Genomic DNA, 25,456 nt, shown 5'->3' on the forward strand with positions numbered 1-25,456 from the left:
TGTGGGTGAGATCAGCTAAGGGAATCAAGTACGCAAAATCTGGCGTGGTTCTAGAGGTGTAAGGAACGCGACTGTACCTTAATCGATGTGAGACTTGGTTAGGGATCAACTACATTCCAATCCGAAGTTAACTTGTAGTAGGATAGTGTCTGTAGAGGCTTAATACAGTGTGATTTTCAAATCTGGACTAGGTCCCGGGGTTTTTCTGCATTTGCGATTTCCTCGTTAACAAAATTTCTGATGTTTGTGTTATTTCTTTTCCGCATTATATTTGTTTGTATAATTGAAATATCACAGGTTGTGCGTAGTTCAATCAGTTGATAAATCCGACCTTGAGTGTTGGATACAACTTGATTGACACTTGGGCATTGGTCTTTGGTGCCGTCCAAGTTATTTCTCATATCAACCAGGCTCACGAATTTCTATGTTTGATTTGCTGATTGCATTGAGAAATGTAGATAAATCTCTTTGAAATATCTCTTGATTGAGCTCGCTTTTAAGTTGGTACTCTCGGAATTATATTGGAGTTTAGTCCATAAATATTTCTGAACGAATTATTGGGTGTGCTTGTTATACCCCCGGTATTTCAGCTTTCAACAAATGTGAATGCTTCTCCCTTTTCCTCCAAGTAATGCGCTTTTACGACTTTCTTCTACAGAAACGCAGCACAAACTTAGTTTATAAGTGTAGTTTGATTAGAAGATCTAAGAACTTAGCTATGTAAAATAAACCATAAAAATACTTATAAATTTCTGAAGGGACAAGCCTAAATGGATACTTTTAAAGATCCGTTGTTGGATAGCTATAAATGCAACTATCGCATTTTGGATGACTTGGTACCTATCATGAATTTTTTGAACACCTCGCCTCTTTGGATTCCCATAATCTTTCCTTTATTGGTTATATATCTTCGCTCTAAAGGTTTCGGGTTCTACCCTTACGGGGGAGAGGTCTACAACTCGACTTTCGGCGTACCATGTTTTGATTATGGCCAAATCCTCGGCGGAGTCAAATGATGCCATGCTTGTATCTAGAGGTACGATATGTGTGTATGTAGAGTATATGGAGTACGAGTGAAGTGAATAAGCAAGTTTGAGGCAAATTGGATCTGGGAATAAGTCCTCTCTATCTAGAAAAAGACCCTAACGACTAGTTTTTTCCGAAATATTGAAATAATTGAGTACAATCGGCCCTTGTAAACCGATTGTATTTTTGTGCCAAAAAGAATCGGTCTTTATAGATGTCAACATTCACCGACTGTAGGTCTGAAAATCGAAAAAAGAAAAGAAAAATTGAACTTTCCACCGACCATAATCGGTTCATATTATTGCACACGTAATCCGATTTTAACCAGAAAAAGATATACAGAAAACTGACATTTCAAAGGCTTCAGGAATCAGATCATATGAATACCTATGTGAGCCGATTTTGCGATGAAACCTAAGCAATCGGTTCATAGGTGTAGTCATATAGACGATTGTGTGCTTGTATTTGTAATACAAAATTTAAAGAATGCATAAACTCGTTGTACATAAACCCATAACATACCATAATTATAATTAAAACCGAAGTGTATTAAGTTCATAAACCCATTTTAAAATAATTAAATTAAAAACCATAATTGTCCAAATAAGTCTTACGATAATTAAAAACCACTAAAAGTATTAAAAACTTAAATTTATAATATCTTAATTAGCTAAAACGGGGGAGCATCAACATCATGGAGCTACAATATTTGGAGCACCAGCATTATGAGCAGCATGATCACCATCAGCAACAACACCATCGAAAACAACAACTTCTGCTAAAGCTTCATACATTTCTCTAACTGCTCCTCAAGATCCAACTGATTTATACTTTTTTGTCTCCTCCTATCTGCAAGCCTGCCAAGAACTCCAAGTTCCTCATATGAAAGCTGATCTGCAATTTCTAAAGCCTTCTCTAGCTTGGTTTCTCGATAAAATGCAACATTTTATTTGTTGAAAAAGATTTTCTCTGGCTCCCTCTTAAGATCACTTGCTTGGATTTTTCGGTTGTAAAATTTCAAGGACTTAAGTCCATAACTACAAAAGTACAATCAAAACAAAAGTATAGTTAGACAATCGGTGCATAAGACTGTACATGTAGTCCGATATTGTCTAGAAAAATAAACAGGAAAATGAAACCATAGGAATCGCTGGATAAGACATACAAATAAAAGTGATTCTTGTATCGGAATCTCAACATACAAGTGACATAATCGATACATGAACCACGTACATAAAAACCGATTGTAAGAGTACAAAGTTCAACAAATATTAGTACACAGAATCAGTTTATGTTCATGCATTTATAAGCTGATTCTGGTGATGTCTTTATATATCCTGATTTCTACCCAGAATCGACCGATGATAATCAACTTATAAACGGATTCTGTTACATGTTCTTCATGGAGGCGAAGGAATAACCCAGAATCGGTGGATGAGATGGATCCCTAAAAACCGACTCTGAGTAGAAATCAAAGATTTTGATTTTCTAAAGTGGGTTTTAGATGCATGAATCAATGAATAAGTAAGTTTACCAGAACGAATTGATGGAAATTTACCTTATCTTTGGATTTGTGATAGTTGGACAAAAAGATCATTTTTTTTATTAAAATTTATAGGAATAGAAGAATATGGAAAGTTTTTTTTTTTAAAGTTAGAAATTATGGATAAAGGATTTGCATTTGTATGAGTTAGAATTACGGATAATTTGATGCTAGATTGGTCTTTTTTCCACCCCTAGCATTCACATAAATTGGGAAAAGGATTTGATAGGCTTGAAACAAAAGGTACAAGTCTCAAACTAGGGAGGTTTCTTTAGAATAGATCTGACAAATTTCAGAATCCATCACAATAGCGTAAGACCTCGTGTGGGTGATTATCCTTACGAGGGATATGAGGCAAAAGTGCAAGGTATTGAAATACATATGATTTGAGTTCCAAAGTCGTATCATATGTATCCTTCCCTAATTTACTGTTTCAGAGAAGCTGCAACTTGGGTTTAGATTAGATTTTTGTGAGGTTGAATTTCGCGGCAACTCTTTTGGAATGGCATTCAGCGGCCACGAGCCATTCACCCTATGAAATACTGGCCCACCTTGACATTCACAGATCGTATAAAAGTGGCATCTTCTGTTGATAGGATGTTTGATGGGCAATTTGGTGGTCAGGTAGTCAGTATAGTCGGACGGACAGAATTCACCAGCTGCCTTAATTTTGAATTATTTGATAAAAACAATATAAATGTCATACTTGAGAAAAGCCAAGCATGGCCCCAGCCCCCAGATAATAAGTCCAAACCAAAAGCACCCAACAAAATTATCGTGGCTTCGTCAAATAAGTACTAGTCCTGGTTTGTTGGAAATTGCTGTGAAACTACTACTACTAGTAATATTTCGTTCTTAGTTTTACTATGCATGTACTTACAAAATTTATAAATTTGGCCGGGAAATGAAAAGAAGAATGTTACATTACCTCTGAATGACTGAATCTAAAATGATTTTTAAATATGATTCTAGATATGAACGATCTGACAAGAACTTTCTGCCATGAGTAAGTTCTGAAACAGTAACTATTATCCTCAAAGGTCATTTCATCGAAAGTACAACAGTGAACCGTTCGTTCATTATAGGATTTATGTTTTTTTTTTCCTTTGGGAAACAAGAGCAATCGTAACAGTGTGTACCAAGCACCAACACTACAATGCCGCAGGGAAGAGTTACATATATCTCGTCGTATATAGGCAGTCTAGTAACTCTCCAGATGCCTACTCCTCAATCTTTTTGTTCGTTCCGTCGATGTTTGATTTTCCACTCCACCGCTAGAAACAATGACATGTATTGTGACAATCATCGTGTCAGCACAAATTAACACTTGCATATTATTACTTGGAAGTTGCAGAAAAAGTTGAGACACTTTGTCCCTATAGAAGGATTTTTTCTTAGATTCTCTTTTCCATTTAATACAAAGACCATAACGCATTGGACATGTGTTCTAGAGAAAAACAAACTGAAAAAGTTTTCGACAAGAAAGAAGATATAAACAAATTATTTGGAGTGGTCTCCATGACCTGTGAACCACCATGACCATGAGGTCTTGTGGGAACAATAGCTCTCTTCCTCCGGAACCTCTCATTCACTTTTTTCCTCCTTCCCGATAAATATCCCATGATTTCTCGAGTACCTATCTTGTGGCGCCATCACACTTTAGTCCAGATCGTTACTTACATTTTCATTTTCCTTAGTTACGTTGGCTGATTTTTTTTTTTTTTATTCATACTCGCCCGGCTCCACCTCATAGTAAAATGAGGACATTCTAAAACCTATAACATATCCATCTATTATTTTGAAAATTAAATGTCATAAATCAACGAATTTTGACAGTTAAACGCGATTGGTAGTGAGAGGGGTTTGGTATTTACGTGTATACTCATTTTTAATAGCTCCTTAGAATTTCTTAAGAGGAATAAGGCATCCTAAAATATAGCTTCAAATATGTTATTGTTTATTAGAAAAATAATGAAATCCAATACATGAGATAATGTAAGAATAACTGGGAGTGGACCTACTCTTTAATTAATCACAATTATTGTGTTGTTCAGGTTGAAAAAATTGACCCGGCACATCATAGGGCTATGCTTTCATTACATCTTTTTCTTGTAAATTTTTTGTCTTTTGAAAATTAGGATAGATAGTCTAATGTATGCTCGCACGTGTTTGAATTTCTTGACTGCCTTTCTTCTCTGATCCTAATTTTGATGATGACTACTACTTAATCACGGGTGGTTCTGTGCTTGTTGTTGTCATAATCAGGTGGCGAGAAAGCCTTGAGGAGCGGTGAAAAAGTGGAAATAGAATAAATACCTCGTGTTATCAAGATTCTTCAAAAATGCCCTTAAGAGGTATTTCCTAAGCTTCTAGGGTCTAGTTTTTGATACATCTAAAATTCTCTTTAAGCAATTCAACAACGGAAGGAGGTTTAGTTGACCTTTGTAATAATAAAAAACATACTAGTTCATCTTCGTTATCTTAAAAAAGTACTAGCTCATTTCACTATTCATTTAAAATATGCTATTTAGGAATACTTTTACAAACAGGGGTATAAAAATAATCCTCCCGACGAAAATCGATATGACGCTCTAAACTTCTTTAATCAATTTACAACACGGTCGTACTACCACACGTATTAACAACCTCACTCTATTCGATAACTAATAAAGATTAAATCAGATGATATAAATTGAGACGTAATTTGAGCTCTTATTAGAAACTGTGAGTGTCTATAAAATCAGACTCTTTGATGTCACGGTCTAGCAAGCCGATCTGGTCTTGCCAAAGGATACAACTTCAATTGAAGCTACGATGGTAATTAATATTTCGGCAATTATAAAAACTTGCGGTCATGATTGGGTTGATGAAAGACTTGACCGTATATGGAACAACTTACCGGTTACAATATGATGGTGCATTTGAAAAGAAAGGAATTCTAGAACTTTCAACCACAAAAAGAGAAATTTGGAAAATCTAATACGAAATATTAAGATTCAAGCTTACGTTTGGGCGGAGTCAAACACTAAAATGTTGGGCTCGACGGCTAACATGGTGATAGTTTTATGGGACTCGTATTTCTATCGACCGCTTCGAGTTGGATATGAGTCGTTTGGTGTTTTCTTTTCATTGTTCTCACTTGGCGCTTTGTTCTTTTTCCTCTTCTTTGGGTGATCGATCCAAAAATCGATTTTTTTTTTTGTCGGTTGTACTTATTGCGTTGAGGTATCCCTTAAATACATTTTTTTCAATGAATCCTTTCCCATTGACAGATAAAAAAAAAAAGCAAGCGGATCTGGTCTAATATAGAAAATGCGCACGCAAACTCTTTCACGTCAAGGTCAAAGCAAGTTGATCTGGTATACTTGTTAGTCTATTATCAAATTTTTAGAACGCATTCAAGATTATGGGTTGGTGAAGACAGTAACAGTACTGCATGATGGTATTCATTTACGCCTACATTTGATTTTGTTAAAAAATGGTGAAGAAGTTCAATGTTATGGTTATTATCTTTGTGAGGAGTGTGGCGGACCTAAACTATCTTTTTACCGAATCAGGGGATTATCATAATAAAAAGGGTACCTCATGATTTGAAAGAAAGAAGAGAAAAGATGCAAAAAAAACAATAAAAAACGAAAAATGGGTCGTTTGTCCAAATATTTTTAAAACATGGTTTAAATGGACAAGTAAAAATTATTATGGGTGAAATGGACACCAAAAAAATAGCAAGGATGAAACTGGATTCATGACTTAAACTTGAAAAATAGAAAGGATGAAACTGGATGCATCATGTAAATTAAAAATAAGAAAAAATATTTGAAAATGGATAGGATGAAACTGTTTACATCCCGAATATTTTTACATTTTTGTCCATTTAAACAGTATCAAGATTAGCCACAAACATAAAACAGTCAAAAAAAAAATTTGTCCGTCATGGCCCATCCATTAGGTTACCAAGATTAACCACAAACAAAAAACAGTCTATCGCACACATGTGTCTGCAGTGCTCGTGGCAAGTGTTTGATCAGTTCAAATAGATTTAATTCTAAAAAAAAGTCACGCACTGCTAACTGTACACTTTACAAGGCAATGACGGAGCGCGGATAGCAGGAAGAAACTACCATCGCTGTGCTGGCGGCAAAAGTGTTTTTAACCAAGTCTAGAAATCTCCAGGCTTTACTTTAGTGTTCTTTTCATGACAAAACTCCAAGATAGAGCCTTTTCAACCACTGTGAATATGCACCTTACTCATTATCGTCCGTTGGTTATTCCAATCCAAAATAGTTGGTCCTCGCCCTACTAATACATCACCGTCTCACTCGCAAGACACATCATGTCTGTACTCTGTACTAATTAAAAGACTGTTAACCTTCTTCTGCTGTATCCACATATGGGTGGATCATGCCCTAGATCCATCAAGATGAGATATGTCATTTGTGGAGAGCTTGGGTGTGGGCTCCGACTCCTTTCGTTTTTTGTGTAGCTATTGAAGTAACTTTCATAGGAGAGGTCCAATTCAATAACCTTATCATTGACAATCACTCACTCATTCAAAAATCAGGAAACTCTCGTATAATTTTGGAGTGAGTAGTGTAAAATAAAACTCCGTAATTCAAACAACTATAATTAACGAACACTTTTTGTAGTGAGTTTTTCTATATTGGCCGTTGCTTTATTATTCCTTATGTTGGTGGGTCATTCGATCATCTTATCTCCATTTTGGGTCAAATTTCTCCGTTGGGAATCTGTATCTATCAGATGAAAGCTCGTACTTTTCTTATTAGTGCATTTTAACCTTTCTTATTCGGTTTCTTTTCCGGTAAAATCGAACGCTCACTGAATATCTACGACTTCCAAGTACAATTTTGCAGACAGAAAACAAAGTAAATGGACCACAATACAGTAACATGCCAACTGTAAGATGATCAATAATGCCTGATCAAAAAAACAAAAAAAATGATCAATAATGGAATTAAGTTATGGTCTTATCATCCCAATGTAAGAAGGATTTGGAGGCTTTCCTAAAATGATGCCTTTTTTTGTTGTCACATTTTCGTCTCATTAGATTCAGTTGCAGAACATGCAAGGTCATTCAGACATCCACCCAAGGTCTAGACAGTGGCGTGCTAGGGCTACGTACGTGCATGTGTGTTTCATCTATTCTTCGCTAGCGCATGTGTGCGTTGCACCTAGACTAGAAGCAACAAGGATAACGTAGTTTACCAAGAAAATCGGAGCGGTGGTTACCTTTCAGAGGGTCCAGGCGAACCTACAAGATGAGCCATATGTTGAACCTACGTTTTAAGTGTTTAATTATAAATAAAACTTCACCATTATATTTCAAGCAGCGAATACGATGGTTTCACGTTTTCCATCAAGCAGTAACTACGTACTAGTAGTAATCAAAGTTGTTTTTCTTTGTGTTCATGAGATTAAAAGCTTACTGTACTCATAGGCCATAGCCATATAAGGCTCAACGCCAGTCTGGTTCCAAACATGGTCCAGGGAACCTACACGTTATTGGGAGTATTTATATCAAGCAAAATTAGTGTTAAAAGTGACCCCTCCCTATTGGGATGGCCTTGAGCACTTGGTATCTCTCTGAAAACAATTTCAACATTTTCCTCTCAAATAAAAAGATTAATTTGAGCATGCAGATCCTGGCCAATGCTTCATACACAAAGCTTTACTCTTTAGCAGGTCTAGGTATTCTAACCAGAAATGCTACAGGGAACTTTGTGGGAGCCAGAGATTTCTCCAACAAACAACATGTGAACCTAGCAGAGGCCCGGGCTATGCTGGGAAAGTAGGCTCATCGACAAAAGAGGCAGCAGGATTGTCTTTGAGCCAAATAACAAAACTATCTATGAAGTTCAGCACCTCTCACCACCATGACAGAGTTTTCCTCTTTTTAATTAATGCAGTGGGAAGATTATTAACTACGTATCATGAATGGTCTTGTACAGTACATGAAGAGGGTGTAATAAAAATGTATGCTTAGAGCATCCACAGTGGGCGAGTATAACCAAATTTATGGGATGAGATCCTAACACAGTGGGACGGAGTAAAGATCAAATTTGGACCAAAGATCAAATTCCAGACCAAATATGGTCGCGACCAAATCCCAAATTCTGATATAGTCGGGCGTAAACTTAAAGTACGTTTGATGCTGGGCGTAACATAAATTTACGCTTGTTAACGGGCGTAAACCAAATTTACGTATGTTGGTGGGGCGGAATTTAAATTTACGTTTGTTGCGGGCGTAACATAAATTTACGCCTGATGAGACGGACAGAAGAATTCCGCACGTTGCCAGGCGGACACCAAAATTCCGCCTGTCTGGGGCGGACACCAAAATTCCGTCTCTCTGGGGCGGACACCAAAATTACGCCTCTCTGGGGCGGACACCAAAATTCCGCCCCTCTCAAACGGACATTTTATTTACGCCTCATCAAAGTTATGAAACATGAAATGAAAATTTTCGAACGTTAGAATGATAAATTTTTCGAACGTTGGCGTTGGAGATTGCGTAGCAGATTTTTGACCGTTGGTAAGATATTTTTATCTTTCGAACGTTTGAAATTGAATGTTAATAACGGGTTTATTTTATACCTATATATACCAGATGAATTCCTTTCACATTTTCATATCATTCGTTTGTATTCGGCAACAAAAAAATAGTATCAGGAAGAAAAAATAGTTTTCCATATTTCAAATCATTTTGAGAATTTTCATCGAATCGTTTTTAATGTCAACACCACGAATAGCAAGAGGTCCAAATTTTACGACAATCGAAGATGTCACGATGTGTAAAATTCATTTATCAATATCTCAAGATCCCGGCGTTGGAGCCGATCAATCAGAGATTGCGTTGTGGACTCGTATCAAGGATGATATTGAAGCTCATTTACCGGATAAACCAGAGCGGTCTTGGAGTTCCTGGCAAAAACGATATCAGGGAATAAGTAAAGAAGTGGCGTTGTTTTCGGCAAAACAGGCGGAAGTGGAAGGTGAATATCATACGGGATGGGGTCCGGAAATGACCGTGAGTATTCTCTCTGTTTTGAAACAATTATTTTCTAATATTGAGATGCCCATGAACCTAATTGTTTTTAAAAACATTAACAGCTCGAAGAAGTAAACAAACGGTTTAAGGAATGCAATCATGGAAGAAAATTTAGGCACGAAGAGTGCTACCCAATTGTCATAGAAAATATAAAATATAATCGTCGATCGACTTTTGTTTTTGATACGACGCACGATTTGGATAGTAGCGTGAATACCGAGGAAGATGGCACTCAAGTCGAGTCCGGTAACGACACAGATAAAGGAGACATAGAGAATACATACCTTCGTCAGATGGGAAAAAAAGCAGCTAAACGACTGAAGAAAACCGGGCGAGAGACATCCACGATGTTTAAACTTAAATGTTGGTGCGTCTGAAAATGTAATGTCTTCAGTAGCGTGCGGCTTATCATCTTCCACTATAGGAAACCTCCCTAACCCGGGAACGTCGACCTCCTCAATTTGACCGGTAGAGATTAAGTTGTAATCAGCTTCGGTAGATTTTTGTCTCTTGTTGGTCTTTTGGCGACCACTAAACCTCGATATAAACTTGTTCATTCTACGCACAAACATGTTAAATACAATTTCATAATTAAAAGACCAATCCACGAACCATAATAGACATAAATTTAACCGAACAAAATTTCAACATCATAAAATTCCATAAACATAAATTTAACCAAAAAAATAATTATCCAATTAACTATATTTATAACTATTTATAATTAACAAAAAATTCAATTAAAATACGAAACTAAATTAACAAAAAGATAAATTAAATTAAATCACGTAACTAAATTAACAAAAAATAATTATCCAATTAACTATATTTATAACTATTTATAATTAACAAAAAAATAAATTAAATTACGAAATCCATAAATTAACAAAAAAATAAATTAAATTAAATCACGTAACTAAATTAACAAAAAATAATTATCCAATTATTAAAATTTATAACTATTAAATAAAACAAAAAATTAAATTAAATTACGAAACAGTAACAAAAGTAATAACATTAACATTAACATACTATTGGATTAAGATGTGATTAACCCAATTTTAATAAGATTTGATTAACCCAATATGAATATCCAATTAGTAATAAAGTCTGATTCAATTTTCAACGTAAAAACCCTAAATAAATTCGAACAAAAAATACAATACATGATATTATTATTACACAAATTGAATAAAGAAAGTAGAAAATACATACCTTATAATGGAGTTTTTAGGGTTTTTGTGCGGTTGGTAGATGGGAATGGAGAAGAAGAATATGAACTGAAGAGGGGCGGTGAAGAGAAGAAGAATATGAACTGTGGAAGAATATGAACTGAGAAGAAGAAGGCTCGTGTAGAAGAGATGGGTTGTGGTTGGGAAGGAGAGGCGGTATTTGTGGAAGGGGCGGTTGCTTAAGAGTACGCCCGATTTCATCAGACGGACAGGAAGAGTACGCCCTAATGAAAACCTAATGGGCGGAAATTTTGGATACGCCCGTCTCAGGCGTAAAAATATTTTACGCCTGACAAATTCATCACGCGGACAGCAGATGTCCGTCCGTACAATTCATCACGCGGACACCAGATGTTCGCCCGTCTGATCTCACACGTGCTGTGTGACCGTGTTTAACTCGGGCGGAATTTATTTTTACGTTTCTTCGAGCGGTCATTTGGAATCCGTCTGATAATCGGGCGGAATTTAAGATTCCGCCCCATACGAAACGTAATTTATATTTACGCTCGATAACAGACGTGATTTATATTTACGCCCGTTTGAAACGTAATTTATAATTCCGCGCAGAAATGAAACGTAACTAATACTTCCGCCCGTCTTCATGCGTAAAATTGTTTTACGCGCGACCAAATTTGGTCTTCTCCCCATAACGTCACAATACAGATTAAACTCATATTTAGTCTTTTTTTTTTGGTCTTTGATCTTTGAGTTTAGTCGTACCATTGCAGTCGCTCTAAGAGCATCCACAGTGGGCGAGTATAACCAAATTTATGGGATGAGATCCTAACACAGTGGGACGGAGTAAAGATCAAATTTGGACCAAAGATCAAAACCCAGACCATATTTAGTCGCGACCAAATCCCAAATCCTAATATAGTCGGGCGTAAATTTAAAATCCGTTTGTTGTCAGGCGTAAACTTAAATTGCGTTTGTTAACGGGCGTAAACCAAATTTACGTATGTTGGTGGGGCGGAATTTAAATTTACGTTTGTTGCGGGCGTAACATAAATTTACGCCTGATGAGACGGACAGCAGAATTCCGCGCGTTGCCAGGCGGACACCAAAATTCCGCCTCTCTGGGGCGGACACCAAAATTCCGCCCCTCTCAAACGGACTTTTTTTTTACGCCCAGTAACTGTTATCAGAAAAATTATGAAACATGAAATGAAAATTTTCGAACGTTAGAATGATAAATTTTTCGAACGTTGGCGTTGGAGATTGCGTAGCAGATTTTTGACCGTTGGTAAGATATTTATATCTTTCGAACGTTTGAAATTGAATGTTAATAACGGGTTTATTTTATACCTATATATACCAGATGAATTCCTTTCACATTTTCATATCATTCGTTTGTATTCGGCAACAAAAAAATAGTATCAGGAAGAAAAAATAGTTTCCCATATTTCAAATCATTTTGAAAATTTTCATCGAATCGTTTTTAATGTCAACACCACGAATAGCAAGAGGTCCAAATTTTACGACAATCGAAGATGTCACGATGTGTAAAATTCATTTATCAATATCTCAAGATCCCGGCGTTGGAGCCGATCAATCAGAGATTGCGTTGTGGACTCGTATCAAGGATGATATTGAAGCTCATTTACCGGATAAACCAGAGCGGTCTTGGAGTTCCTGGCAAAAACGATTTCAGGGAATAAGTAAAGAAGTGGCGTTGTTTTCGGCAAAACAGGCGGAAGTGGAAGGTGAATATCATACGGGATGGGGTCCGGAAATGACCGTGAGTATTCTCTCTGTTTTGAAACAATTATTTTCTAATATTGAGATGCCCATGAACCTAATTGTTTTTAAAAACATTAACAGCTCGAAGAAGTAAACAAACGGTTTAAGGAATGCAATCATGGAAGAAAATTTAGGCACGAAGAGTGCTACCCAATTGTCATAGAAAATATAAAATATAATCGTCGATCGACTTTTGTTTTTGATACGACGCACGATTTGGATAGTAGCGTGAATACCGAGGAAGATGGCACTCAAGTCGAGTCCGGTAACGACACAGATAAAGGAGACATAGAGAATACACACCTTCGTCAGATGGGAAAAAAAGCAGCTAAACGACTGAAGAAAACCGGGCGAGAGAAATCCACGAGCCAAGAGGAATTGATGGGAATAATTATTACACAGCAAGAAAATTTCAATTCTCATTACCGGGAACAATCAAGATTCAAGATGGAACAAAAAAAGGCCGAGTTTGCACAAAAACAAGCTGAGCATGCTGCTAAAATAGCCAAGGAGGTCGCAGACGATGAATTTCGCATCATGATGATGGATCTTTCCAAATTGGATCATGTACAAAAGGAGTACTTCGAACTTCGAAAGGCTTTAATAGTACGGGACAAAAGGAGCCAATTATAATCGTCAAAACGGGATAGTTCGAACCTTAAGTATTAAGTCTAATAATAAGTGATAATAGTTTTAGTAGTTTATTTACGTTTTAATATGTATTAATTTTGTCATTAGTCGTATTATTATGTAATATTTGGGATTTAATTTTATCTTCATTTAATTTAATCAACTTTAACTTATTTTGTAACATCTTACTTTAATTTACCAAGTGATGAGTATATGAAATAGAGTTAATACATTTCAATAAAATTATTCATTAAAATAAAATCACATAATTTTTTCATATGGGAAACAACATTTAATTCGAATATTTTGTCCTCGTCTCCAACCTTTTAATTCCCATATTCTGCCCATATATGTTCGATTAAGTCATCGCGCAAGCGAATATGCCTATCTTTGCTGCGCATATGACGTCGGCGTTGCTCAGCTCTAATTTGGGAAAACTCCTCACTGTTGCCTCTTAATATATTAACCGGTGTCGGGTTGCTACGATGATCATAAACATGTGGCCATTCACCGGGTAGACGCTCATCCTCGACTATCATATTATGTAAGATAATACACGTTTTCATGATATAGGCAAGCACATCTGGATTCCACATTCTAGCAGGTTGTTTGATGATTCCAAACTGTTGTTGAAGTACACCAAATCCCCGCTCTACGTCTTTTCTTGCACCCTCTTGCATCGCTGAAAATATCTCTTTTTTCCTACCAAGCGGATGTTTAAACGCCATAATAATAGTAGCAATTTCTGGATATATTCCATCACCTAGATAATACGGCATGTCATAAGAATGACCGTTTACCACATAGTTCACCGGTGGTGCTTTTCCCGTGACCAGACTTCGAAAAACATATGAACGGTTCATCACATTAATATCGTTGTTAGAGCCTGGCATACCAAAAAATGCATGCCAAAACCATAGATCATACGACACCACCGCCTCCAACACGATACTTTCGCTCCCTTTATACGCAGTGTAAGCCCCTGATTCGGCAGACGGACATTTATCCCATTTCCAATGCATGCAATCTAGGCTACCTATCATCCCTGGAAATCCTCTATCTTTGTTTTGGTTGAGAAACAACTCAACATCACCAGCCGTAGGTTCACGCAAATATTCTTTCCCATACACATTGACAATCGACTTGCAGAACCTCCGAGTTGCTTCCAACACCGTGGTTTCGCCTCCAACATCTTTCTCCTAAATAAACATTATGCTGTATAACCAAAAAGGGAATATAATTGTGGTGAGTACGTTATTAATTAGATAAATAACGAAAAATAAAAAACTATGTTATTGACGATTAATATTAATGATATAATATAAAAAATCATGTCTAACTCACAACGCCATTCCAAGAAAATATCCATCTCGAGTCCGACAGCTTCCTAGCAGACTTTCCCATCTCAGAACTGAGGACGTCGGTGTATGATTCCCATGGGTGCCATGTCACTTGGTCAATCGTCAGCTGATTCAGTAAAATCCTACAACGAATAATATCATTCTGACACCTCCTTCCATTCCATCTGGAAATTACAGGCCATTTCTGTTCATTACCGGTCATTGAGATGTCTGGTCGACATATGCCTAGGTATTCATACCCCCAAAACTAGTCCATAAAATTAATGAATCAAATTAATATATCCAAGGAAATAAACTTAAATGAAAATATACTTTACGTTGAAAATTAAAATAAAATCGATTACCAAAATACCTCTAATATTTGGAAGGGCCCGCTTAGTGCCTTCTGTTGTTTCCTACAAGCTTGTCGGAGACCTGCATACAATCTCGAAAAGGCACTACCGCCCCAGTCAAGGTCTTGTATTTTATCAATTTCTTCGAAAGCAGCTAACCATCCAGCATCAATATAGTTCTTTGCATTAGGAAAGAAAAATTGACCCAAAATATACATAAAAAAGGCAATTGCTATTCTATGGGCGAGGAGAGAATCTTCATTAGCCGCCACCAACTTATCTTCTTTGAAGTATGAGCTTAAATATGTAATTGTAATTGAGTTTGATATCCACGACGCGCCTCTTGTTCCCTGTGTGATATCCGGAAAAATCTTCTCACGGACATAGTCAAATTGGTATAGGCTCGAATCATACGGAACTACATAACCATCACCGATACTCAGTCCAGTTAACATGACCCAATCTAATGGCGTGAACCCCATCTCACCAAATGGAAAATGGAACGTGTTGGTTGTATCCCAAAACCTCTCAACAATATAATCAACAACGGCATGTTGGGTAACGTTACACTCTATGTTCAACAATTTTTCCCACCCCGCTTTTTCAATCAAATATTTAACTCTAGGACAATGTATTGAAATAAATTTATAATAATGAATTACCGATGCCAGACATCCACGATGTTTAAACTTAAATGTTGGTGCGTCTGAAAATGTAATGTCTTCAGTAGCGTGCGGCTTATCATCTTCCACTATAGGAAACCTCCCTAACCCGGGGACGTCGACCTCCTCAATTTGACCGGTAGAGATTAAGTTGTAATCAGCTTCGGTATATTTTTGTCTCTTGTTGGTCTTTTGGCGACCACTAAACCTCGATATAAACTTGTTCATTCTACGCACAAACATGTTAAATACAATTTCATAATTAAAAGACCAATCCACGAACCATAATAGACATAAATTTAACCGAACAAAATTTCAACATCATAAAATTCCATAAACATAAATTTAACCAAAAAAATAATTATCCAATTAACTATATTTATAACTATTTATAATTAACAAAAAATTCAATTAAAATACGAAACTAAATTAACAAAAAGATAAATTAAATTAAATCACGTAACTAAATTAACAAAAAATAATTATCCAATTAACTATATTTATAACTATTTATAATTAACAAAAAAATAAATTAAATTACGAAATTAAATTAACAAAAAAATATATTAAATTAAATCACGTAACTAAATTAACAAAAAATAATTATCCAATTATTAATATTTATAACTATTAAATAAAACAAAAAATTAAATTAAATTACGATTAACCCAATTTTAATAAGATTTGATTAACCCAATATGAATATCCAATTAGTAATAAAGTCTGATTCAATTTCAACGTAAAAACCCTAAATAAATTCGAACAAAAAATACAATACCTGCGCATATTATTACACAAATTGAAATAAATTCGAACAAAAAATACAATACATGATATTATTATTACACAAATTGAATAAAGAAAGTAGAAAATACATACCTTATAATGGAGTTTTTAGGGTTTTTGTGGAGTTTTTAGGGTATCTGTACGGTTGGTAGATGGGAATGGAGAAGAAGAATATGAACTGAAGAGGAGCGGTGAAGCAAACAAGAATATGAACTGTGTAAGAATATGAACTGTGGAAGAAAATGAACTGAGAAGAAGAAGGCTCGTGTAGAAGAGATGTGTTGTGGTTGGGAAGGAGAGGCGGTATTGGTGGAAGGTGCGGTTCATTAAGATTACGCCCGATTTGATCGGACGGACATGAGAGTACGCCATAACCCTAAACCCTAATGAAACGGAAATTTTGGTTACGCCCGTCTCAGGCGTAATAATATTTTACGCCTGACAAATTCATCACGCGGACAGAAGATGTCCGTCCGTACAACTCATCACGCGGACACCAAAATTCCGCCCGTCTGATCTCACACGTGCTGTGTGACCGTGTTTAACTCGGACGGAATTTAGTTTTACGTTTCTTCGAGCGGTCATTTAGAATCCGTCTGATCAACGGGCGGAATTTAAGATTCCGCCCCTTACCAAACGTAATTTTTATTTACGCTTGATAACAAACGTGATTTATATTTACGCCCGTTTGAAACGTAATTTATAATTCCGCCCAGAAATGAAACGTAACTAATACTTCCGCCCGTCTTCATGCGTAAAACTGTTTTACGCGCGACCAAATTTGGTCTTCTCCCCATAACGTCACAATACAGATTAAACTCATATTTAGTCTTTTTTTTTGGTCTTTGATCTTTGAGTTTAGTCGTACCATTGCAGTCGCTCTTAGGGTTGCAAAACATCCACCAATTTCTTTTCCTAGTTATCAATTTGGACTTCAACTCTCGCGTAATCTTTTCCAAGCTATTAAATCAGATAGAAGAAAAAGTACCAGCTAAATGTAAAGAACTAGTTCCGGACGTAACTAAGTAAGTAACTATGAGTTCCAAATTCAACTAAATACTTATCATGTTGTTGGATTGGAACACTGGTGTCAAGAAAATCCAAGTTATAACAACCTCAGCGTATTTCTTCAGTGATTACTACAAAAAAATGATTTTGATCTAGCTAATCAAATGAGAACAATTTTTGAAAATGCCGGTATATATGGAGAGGAAATAAATAGCTCAAAACAGTAAGATCACGAGTCGAGTAAAATTGAGGTCATTTCATATTTTCATGTTTTTACATTTGGACTGCACGAGTCTGTGACTGTGACTATGAGCTAACTAAAGGTGAAAGAAAATCTGAATTTCAGTCAACACGAGTAGACTGAGAGCAAAGGACTTCCACAAACTCAAGGGCCTTAATTAATGAAAGCCAAATCATTTTGGTCAAGAAAATCCAACTAGGTTTCTGTCACGTTTCTGATTTCTCTATCAAATATAATTGTTTGTGGAAGATCTCTAATTATCTTATCTAACCCTCAATCAGGCAATCACTCCAGTTCTCTTTGTGGGGTCAAGAGAGGAAAAAACAAGTAAAACGGTGGCAGATTGTATGGTTATTAGACTTATTAAGAAATATAGGCAAAAAAGATACAGAAAATGGGCTATATAGCCAAAATTGGATGTTTCCTGGGCCATATGGACAGTTAGGATTCGGCCTGTGTCAAATGTCCAAAGGAATCTTTAAATATTGAGTTTACGTTACTGCCCTTCATATCACATTACTTGACATCAGAAATCCCATTTCTTCTTTCGTCTTCTTCGTCACCCTGAACATAAAACAGATCTGAAATCAAAAACCAGTTCTCGTTCTCCATCGCCGCCATCACCACCGCGGAACATCAAATTTCTTCATTATCGACACCACCATCATCATTTCCACCACCTTTGACTATATATCATGTTTCCCCGAAACCATCATCGACATCACCACCGCCATCGTCATCCAAGAAGAATTCTGTAATCCCTAATATTTGTCGATGGTTCTTCTTCTTCTTCGACGTGTAAGTTACTTACTATTTTCAATCTAGGGTTTTCTTTCCACCGTTCGAACATTCATATCTTCCTTCAAAATTACTGATTGATTCATGGAACATAAAACTTAGGGTTATAAACCTTTTTTCTCGTTCCTTCTAATCTGTTCCTTGTCTGTGTGTTTTTAATTTGGATTTGTGTTTTTCTTTATGAAATTGGTACATCGATTATGGAGTTGTTGTTACTGATTTTGTGGTTAATTAAGGGATTCAATTCATTCGACATGGTTTGTTGAATTGAATTGTAGTGTCTAAATGAAATTGGGGGTTCTTCGATTTTGTCTGTGTAGTTATTTCTTTCTTGGATTAGTATTGTCGACATTACAAATGCTTAACAAATTTTTAACTAGGATGAAACTAGTTTCATTGTGTTTTAGGTTGGGTTGAATTTCTATTTTAAACTGAGATGAAACTGATTTCATAGTGTCTTAAATTGGGTTTAATTTGGCTTCACCCATTTTAACTCGGATGAAACTGGTTTCATTGTGTGTTTAGACTATGTTGAATTTGGTTTCACACATTTTTAACTAGGATGAAACTATTTTCATTGTGTTTTAGGTTGGGTTGAATTTCTATTTTAAATTGAGATGAAACTGATTCCATTGGATGACAACATAGCTTTTTGTTTGTTAGCTAGATGAAACTGGTTTCATCTTGTGTTGTCACTGGATGAAACTAGTTTCATCATGTATTTCCACTGGATGAAACATGGTGTTTTGTTGGTTACCACTAGATGAAACTGGTTTCATCTTGTGTTTTCATGGATGAAACCTTTGTATGTCATATGTTATTACTGGATGAAATTGGTTTCATCATGTGTTCCCATTGGATGAGCCTGGTTTCATCCATGTTTCATTATCTGCTAACGTTTGTGGTTGTATATTTTTTTTTATAAAATAAAAACTAAACAAGGCTTGGTTTTATTGAAACAGAGAGGGTTTACTGATGCCGTCTCAAACTCAGATGAAGATGTGATGTTAGTAGATAGTGACGAGATGAGTTTGAAATAGAGTTTGTGCTGCAATTAGGGCATGGATTCAAATGGGTTTCGGTTCAAATCTGAATTGCAGTCAAGGGTTGGTTGTTCCATGGAATTGTGGTGGTTAGCAAGGATTGGAGATTGAATGAGCCTGAGATGAAGATTTAATGGGTTGCTGCTGTTGGAATTGGGTTTGTTGCAGCTGGTCAGATGAAATTGAATATGAAGCTGATGTTGTTCGAATTTAAGCTAGCGAATGTGAAAGAGATGGGTCTGTGATTGGAGTTACAATCAGCTGGAAGATGTTGCTGCTGTGGAATGGAAGTTGAGCTCACAGGAACCTGTCCCAGGAGTGCAGTCAACAAAACTGAGATGGAAAAGAGAGCAACTGGTTCTGGTGGTTGAAGTTGTGAGAGATTAAGATGAGGATTCTGTTAATGAAATGGTAGTGGTAGTTACAGTCATGATTAAGCTAATTTGAAATGCAGGTGCAGTGGAAGAGAAAGATGAAAGGAGTTACAAAGATGAAGTCGACGCTCAGCTCTGAAGCAGAATTTTAGATGAATGCTAGGTTGCAATTGCAGGATGAGTCAGTATTTGTGGTTGACAGTGGCTAGGACTCGGACTGCAGGTTAACGACGCAGATTGAGGATTTTGTGTTTGCAACTGCACTTTGCTGCAATGGGTTTCTGGTTGTGTTGGTGGTCACTGCCATGGGAAGATGGTGGAGTTTACTGCAATAGAGTTGGTGAATGGCAGTTGGCATTTTAAGGAGAAGTGGTTGGTGCTGTAGTATGTATGAAATTGCAGGGAATAATTGCAGTGAATGAGCAAGTCGGGACTAACAAGGATCTGAATTGAGCTGAATTGCAGTGGTAACTGGTGCCGGTGGACGAGGTATTGCAGGCTAAACTTAAGAGATGATAGTCATGGGTTGCGAGGCGTTGGTGATTTGCCACAGATGCAGGTTAGTGGAACTGAGGCTGTTGAATTAAAAATACAAGTGAAGCAGATGGAAATGGCATGAAGCTGTGGTTGCAGTTGAGTTTCTTGGGTCCAATGAAGGTGTGATTTTGCAGAAAGGCTTTGTGTTGTTGAAGTTGGAAGGAACGCAAGGAGCTGCAAAGGATGGTGCTGCAATAATGAAGGAAGAAATGAGCTCATTGAGCTTGTACGAGTCACAGGAACAAGAAGCAGCTAAGATGGGTACTGTGTAGCTCAATATGCAGCTGCAAATGAAGCTACAGAAACTATGAGTTCAGGTTCCTACTGGTGACAGTAGTTGGCCTGAAAGTAAGATGATACTGCAATGAAGTACAGGTTGTTGGTTGATTGAACTACAGGAGTACTGGAAGTGCTGAATAGATGAATGTTAGGGGTTGTGCATGACTGAATTAAAGTGCATTAAAGGACCAGGAAAATGGCCTGAGATATGGCTGGAAATGAACCAGGAAACAAGCAGAACTCGGCCGGAATCGGAGAACGGCGAGTTGAAATTCTGAGAAGATGTAGGTGCTCTGTTTCAGTGCTCTGTTTTTTGCTCTGTTTCAATACTCTGTTTTGCTTGCAATTAACTCGTAAAACAGAGCAAATTAATTCTGTAGAAGATAGGGACATAATTGTCTCTTCAAGTTAATAAATAAAAAATATTCTGGGTCAAATATCCATTTTGGCTCAATGAACAGTATTTTTCTAATTTTTGGCTATATAAACAGTATCTAAAGCTAAGAGTCCATTTCACCCAAGAATTTTCTGTTTTGGTCTTTTTAACTAATTTTGTGAAAAAGATAACCCTTTTAGATCTTTTTGTCATTTTTTCGAAAGATTAGTTGTTACAACTTACAAGGTATCAAGTCATAATCATGCGTACTAATAGACAAATCTATATGTAGTCCACCATATTGTCTGTTGAAATTAAGAGATATGATCCAAAACTAATGGAACCCTAAATTGGCCCATGCATGAAAAGTGATTAGACTCCACTTAGTTTCATATGGCTGGCAAAGACCAAGAAAGTAGTGTTATTGCTTTCGGTAACTACTAGATTACATATCAAGCATGGTAATTAGTTCTTAATTTCTAGATAAAATAGAAAAAAACTAGTGTAGTTTACTATTTATCGAAGATATAAGGTATTTTTGTCGCATGTCCTCGTTACATTAGCTGATGTTAACCATACGATTGCGATGATAACGCAAAGAGAAGTTAACTAATAATCTGATCAGGAGCCGATGACAGTGTAGCATGGTAGCAAAGTCAGTTCTAAACTCGTCGGCACCATTCTTTACCATTTTATGGTGACACACTGCATACTGTTACTTGTATGAAAGTTTGATGGCTGGCGCCAGTGCCAATGTAGTATAGTGGTAAAGTTACTGGGTGATCATACTAGTGACCTGAGTTCGAAACGCAGACATCAAACTTTTTACGGATCAAAAGAAATTTCATGGCTGGCTAAAATACAAGGGTGTATTACAAAATAAACAAGAGATAAAAGGATATAAGATGATTAATATATTTTTGATGTATGGATAAGTAATTTAAGTATTATATATTCGTTAGTAGTTATCATCATCTTCAATTCACAGTATTCCTCACTGAAAATCATGAACTTGATGATGGATTCCTCATCATTCACTACTACAGGCACAGTTTCAGTGTTAGCTCTTCTGTTGTTCACCCTAATTATCTTTAAGATATCCTTATTCTCTGGTAGTACGAAGAAGAAATACCATCCAATTGCAGGAACCATTTTTAATCAACTTCTTAACTTCAAAAGATTACATCAGTATATGACTGATCTTGCTCGTAAGCATAAAACTTACAGATTACTGAGTCCATTCCGAAGCGAAGTTTATACTTCTGATCCTGCTAATGTTGAATACATCCTCAAAACCAATTTCCAGAACTTTGGCAAGGTACATATATATATATTTGTTTGTTTTTATACCATTTCCTTTCCAACTTCATTTTGTATAACTTAGTTAGTTTCTGATAGAAATGAACTTGTTACACAACGCTTTTATATTAGAGAACAAAAATACCGAATAGTTATCTGATGGTGATTTCTTAAATGAATGAATATTCAGGGATATCATAATTATCATATTCTCTCGGATCTCCTAGGAGATGGTATATTTGCTGTAGACGGTGAAAAATGGCGTCACCAAAGGAAAGTATCGAGCTACGAGTTCTCTACCAAGGTCTTGAGGGACTTCAGCAGTGCTGTTTTCCGGAAAAATGCAGCGAAACTAGCTCGAATTATTTCCGAGGACTATGCTAAATCCGACCGCACCATTGATGCGCAAGTAATTAATTAATTACTTAAACTCTACTTGGTTTACTTATACTCTACCTGGAGAATTAAACTTTTTTGTTATTTTTGTTTTGGCTTATGTCTAGTTTCATTAATACTGGTTGTAGGATTTGCTAATGAAATCAACTTTGGATTCAATATTCAAAGTGGGGTTTGGCGTAGAATTGAACAGTATTGCTGGATCCAGCGAAGGAACCCAGTTTGCTAACGCCTTTAACGACTCGAGTGCGATGACTCTATGGCGATATGTTGATATACTCTGGGAGATTAAGAGGTTTCTAAATGTTGGATTTGAAGCCAAGCTAAAGAAGAATATCAAGATTGTCGATGATTTCATAAACAAGATTATAAGTAGCAAGATCGAACAAGGCTTCAAGTCGGCAGATGGCTCATTGGTAATATTTTTTAAAAGAAAAAGAAGTTTCTTTCTTAGTTTTGATTTATTTGTATAGCTTTACAGAAATTTAACTGTATGGTTTTGATGGATGCAGTCGAATAAGAAGGAAGATATCCTGTCAAGATTTCTAGAGTTAAATGAAACAGATCCAAGGTACTTGAGAGACATAACCCTGAATTTCTTAGTAGCTGGAAGAGATACAACAGCTACAACTCTTTCATGGTTTCTTTACATGCTCTGTAAGAACCCTCACGTCCAAGATAAAGCTGCAAAAGAAGTGAGAAAAGCAACTGATGCCAAGGACAATACACCATTCGATCAGTATGTTGAGAGTGTCACTGATGATGCTCTGGACAAGATGCATTATCTCCATGCAGCTCTTGCTGAAACTCTTCGACTTTACCCCGCTGTCCCTGTGGTACTTTTATCATACATCTCATATTTCTTTGCCATAGAGGTGCAGAATCTAAAATTATATTCATGATATCTTTGTCCGTTTGCATGCAGGATGCTAAAATTTGTTTCTCAGACGATACGTTACCAGATGGATATAGTGTGCGAAAAGGTGATATGGTGGCTTATCAACCGTATGCAATGGGTCGAATGAAATACATATGGGGTGAAGATGCAGAGGAGTTTCGTCCAGAAAGATGGCTGGACCAGGATGGGTATTTTAGAGGCGAAAGTTCTTTCAAGTTCACTGCATTTCAGGTACATAACAACATAACATGAAGCCATAAACTTAGCAATTTCTATTTCTTTTTTTGGAAGCTGTGCTCGCCAAGGACATTTTTGGTAGGTTGAACCTGGCTTCGGCCAGTTTCGTGTTGGGTTGCTCTTCGTTATAAATGGCTCATTTGGGCTCATGGACGTATATATATTTAGAACAAGTAGTTTCCAAACGTTATATTATATGGTTCTAATTAATTAAGTGCTTATCTATGAATAATGCAGGCAGGGCCTCGTATCTGTTTGGGAAAAGAATTTGCCTACAGGCAGATGAAGATATTTGCAGCTATTTTATTAGGGTGTTTCGTCTTCAAGATGAAGGACGAAAATAAACCTGTCAACTACAGGACCATGCTTAATCTTCACATCGACGAGGGCCTCTACCTTCAAGCGTCTCATAGAAGCTCAATCATCAATTAACTCGGCCGTGTTTTAAAGTTACTCTCATGTAAATGAATGAAATCCAGAAGTTTACAATTAGTATTCATGCTTGTAAACCTTCTTATTGATGCAGTAATATGTAGCTAAACTATGGCGCTATGACGTTATGGTAACAAGGATGCAATTCAATAAATGTTTGTTTAATAATAAGTAAATAGTTGATTACATATACTAAAAGACTTGAAAGCCTCTTTGGTGTGGCTTCTGCCTGCTTTTTAGTCCATTTTGCTCTACGAGAATCAGGATCTTGTTTTCTAATAGTGAAACATTGGATAAAAATTAACAGGACACGGTATACCTACGATCCTCATCAGCATTTTACTGGTTGACCACCTCCCGGGGCAACTTTAGCTGGTGCTATCTACTCCGTTGACAGTCGCTTCCCGCTGCAAGGGAAAAGGCGATAAACCACTTTTGCCGGCACTTCTTCTTCTACAGGGAAGGTGGCCTAATAAGACCATGGTCCTCAAAAAAAATCATGGTCCCTAAAAAATCATTCTAATGGAAAACCCCACCCAAAAGCCCATAATGAACAATCAAACTCATACTTGTATATATATTAAACCCCTCGAAAATCCACACCCAACATAGACCTTTCATCCAAACCAACCCCAAAAATCAACCAAAATTCATTAAAACTACAACCACAATTGAAAAATCTTCATTAATATCGGTGCCACGACCATGAAACATAACGACAGTGCCTTCATAACTTCATACACCCTATTGTAATACATGTTTGCAGTTGGATATTTAATCCCTGCAAATTTAATTGAATCATTAAAAACTTCTAAAAACGCACATATTTCTATTCCTTGGTACCACTCCTCTTCGCATACAATTGAAATCAGAATTAGTCTCAGCTAGTCTTCCAAAAAAAATTTGTAATTCAATTGCATTCTTAAGCATCAGAAAAGTTGAGTTCCATATAGTGTCCACATCTAAACTTACAGACTTACCAGACAACCTACATTGTGACAATGCTGTTGCAAACTTCTCTTTCCTAGCTTGTGAAGAGTTAACATATTTAACACACTCTTTAATTGCTTCTACAAACTCATCAACTACTTTTATGCCATATAATACAATTAATGGGGTATGTGGTTGCTACACCTCATGTAAAACATCTTCCTGTTGTA

The 25,456-nt window shown here is 36.5% G+C and overlaps 1 protein-coding gene across 1 annotated transcript; it reads left to right on the top strand.

Moving 5' to 3' along the window:
* The first annotated feature begins 21,978 nt into the window (after positions 1 to 21,978).
* Positions 21,979 to 24,488, top strand: LOC113331834 (cytochrome P450 704C1-like). Its single transcript, XM_026578477.1, has 6 exons — positions 21,979 to 22,352; positions 22,524 to 22,742; positions 22,858 to 23,145; positions 23,242 to 23,565; positions 23,655 to 23,858; positions 24,102 to 24,488. Exons 1-6 carry the CDS (start codon positions 22,041 to 22,043, stop codon positions 24,294 to 24,296), a joined length of 1,542 nt encoding a protein of 513 aa, XP_026434262.1. The 5' UTR covers positions 21,979 to 22,040; the 3' UTR covers positions 24,297 to 24,488.
* The last annotated feature ends 968 nt before the right edge of the window (positions 24,489 to 25,456 follow it).

Source organism: Papaver somniferum, unplaced genomic scaffold, assembly GCF_003573695.1.
Source record: "Papaver somniferum cultivar HN1 unplaced genomic scaffold, ASM357369v1 unplaced-scaffold_128, whole genome shotgun sequence".
NCBI classification, from domain to species: Eukaryota; Viridiplantae; Streptophyta; class Magnoliopsida; order Ranunculales; family Papaveraceae; genus Papaver; species Papaver somniferum.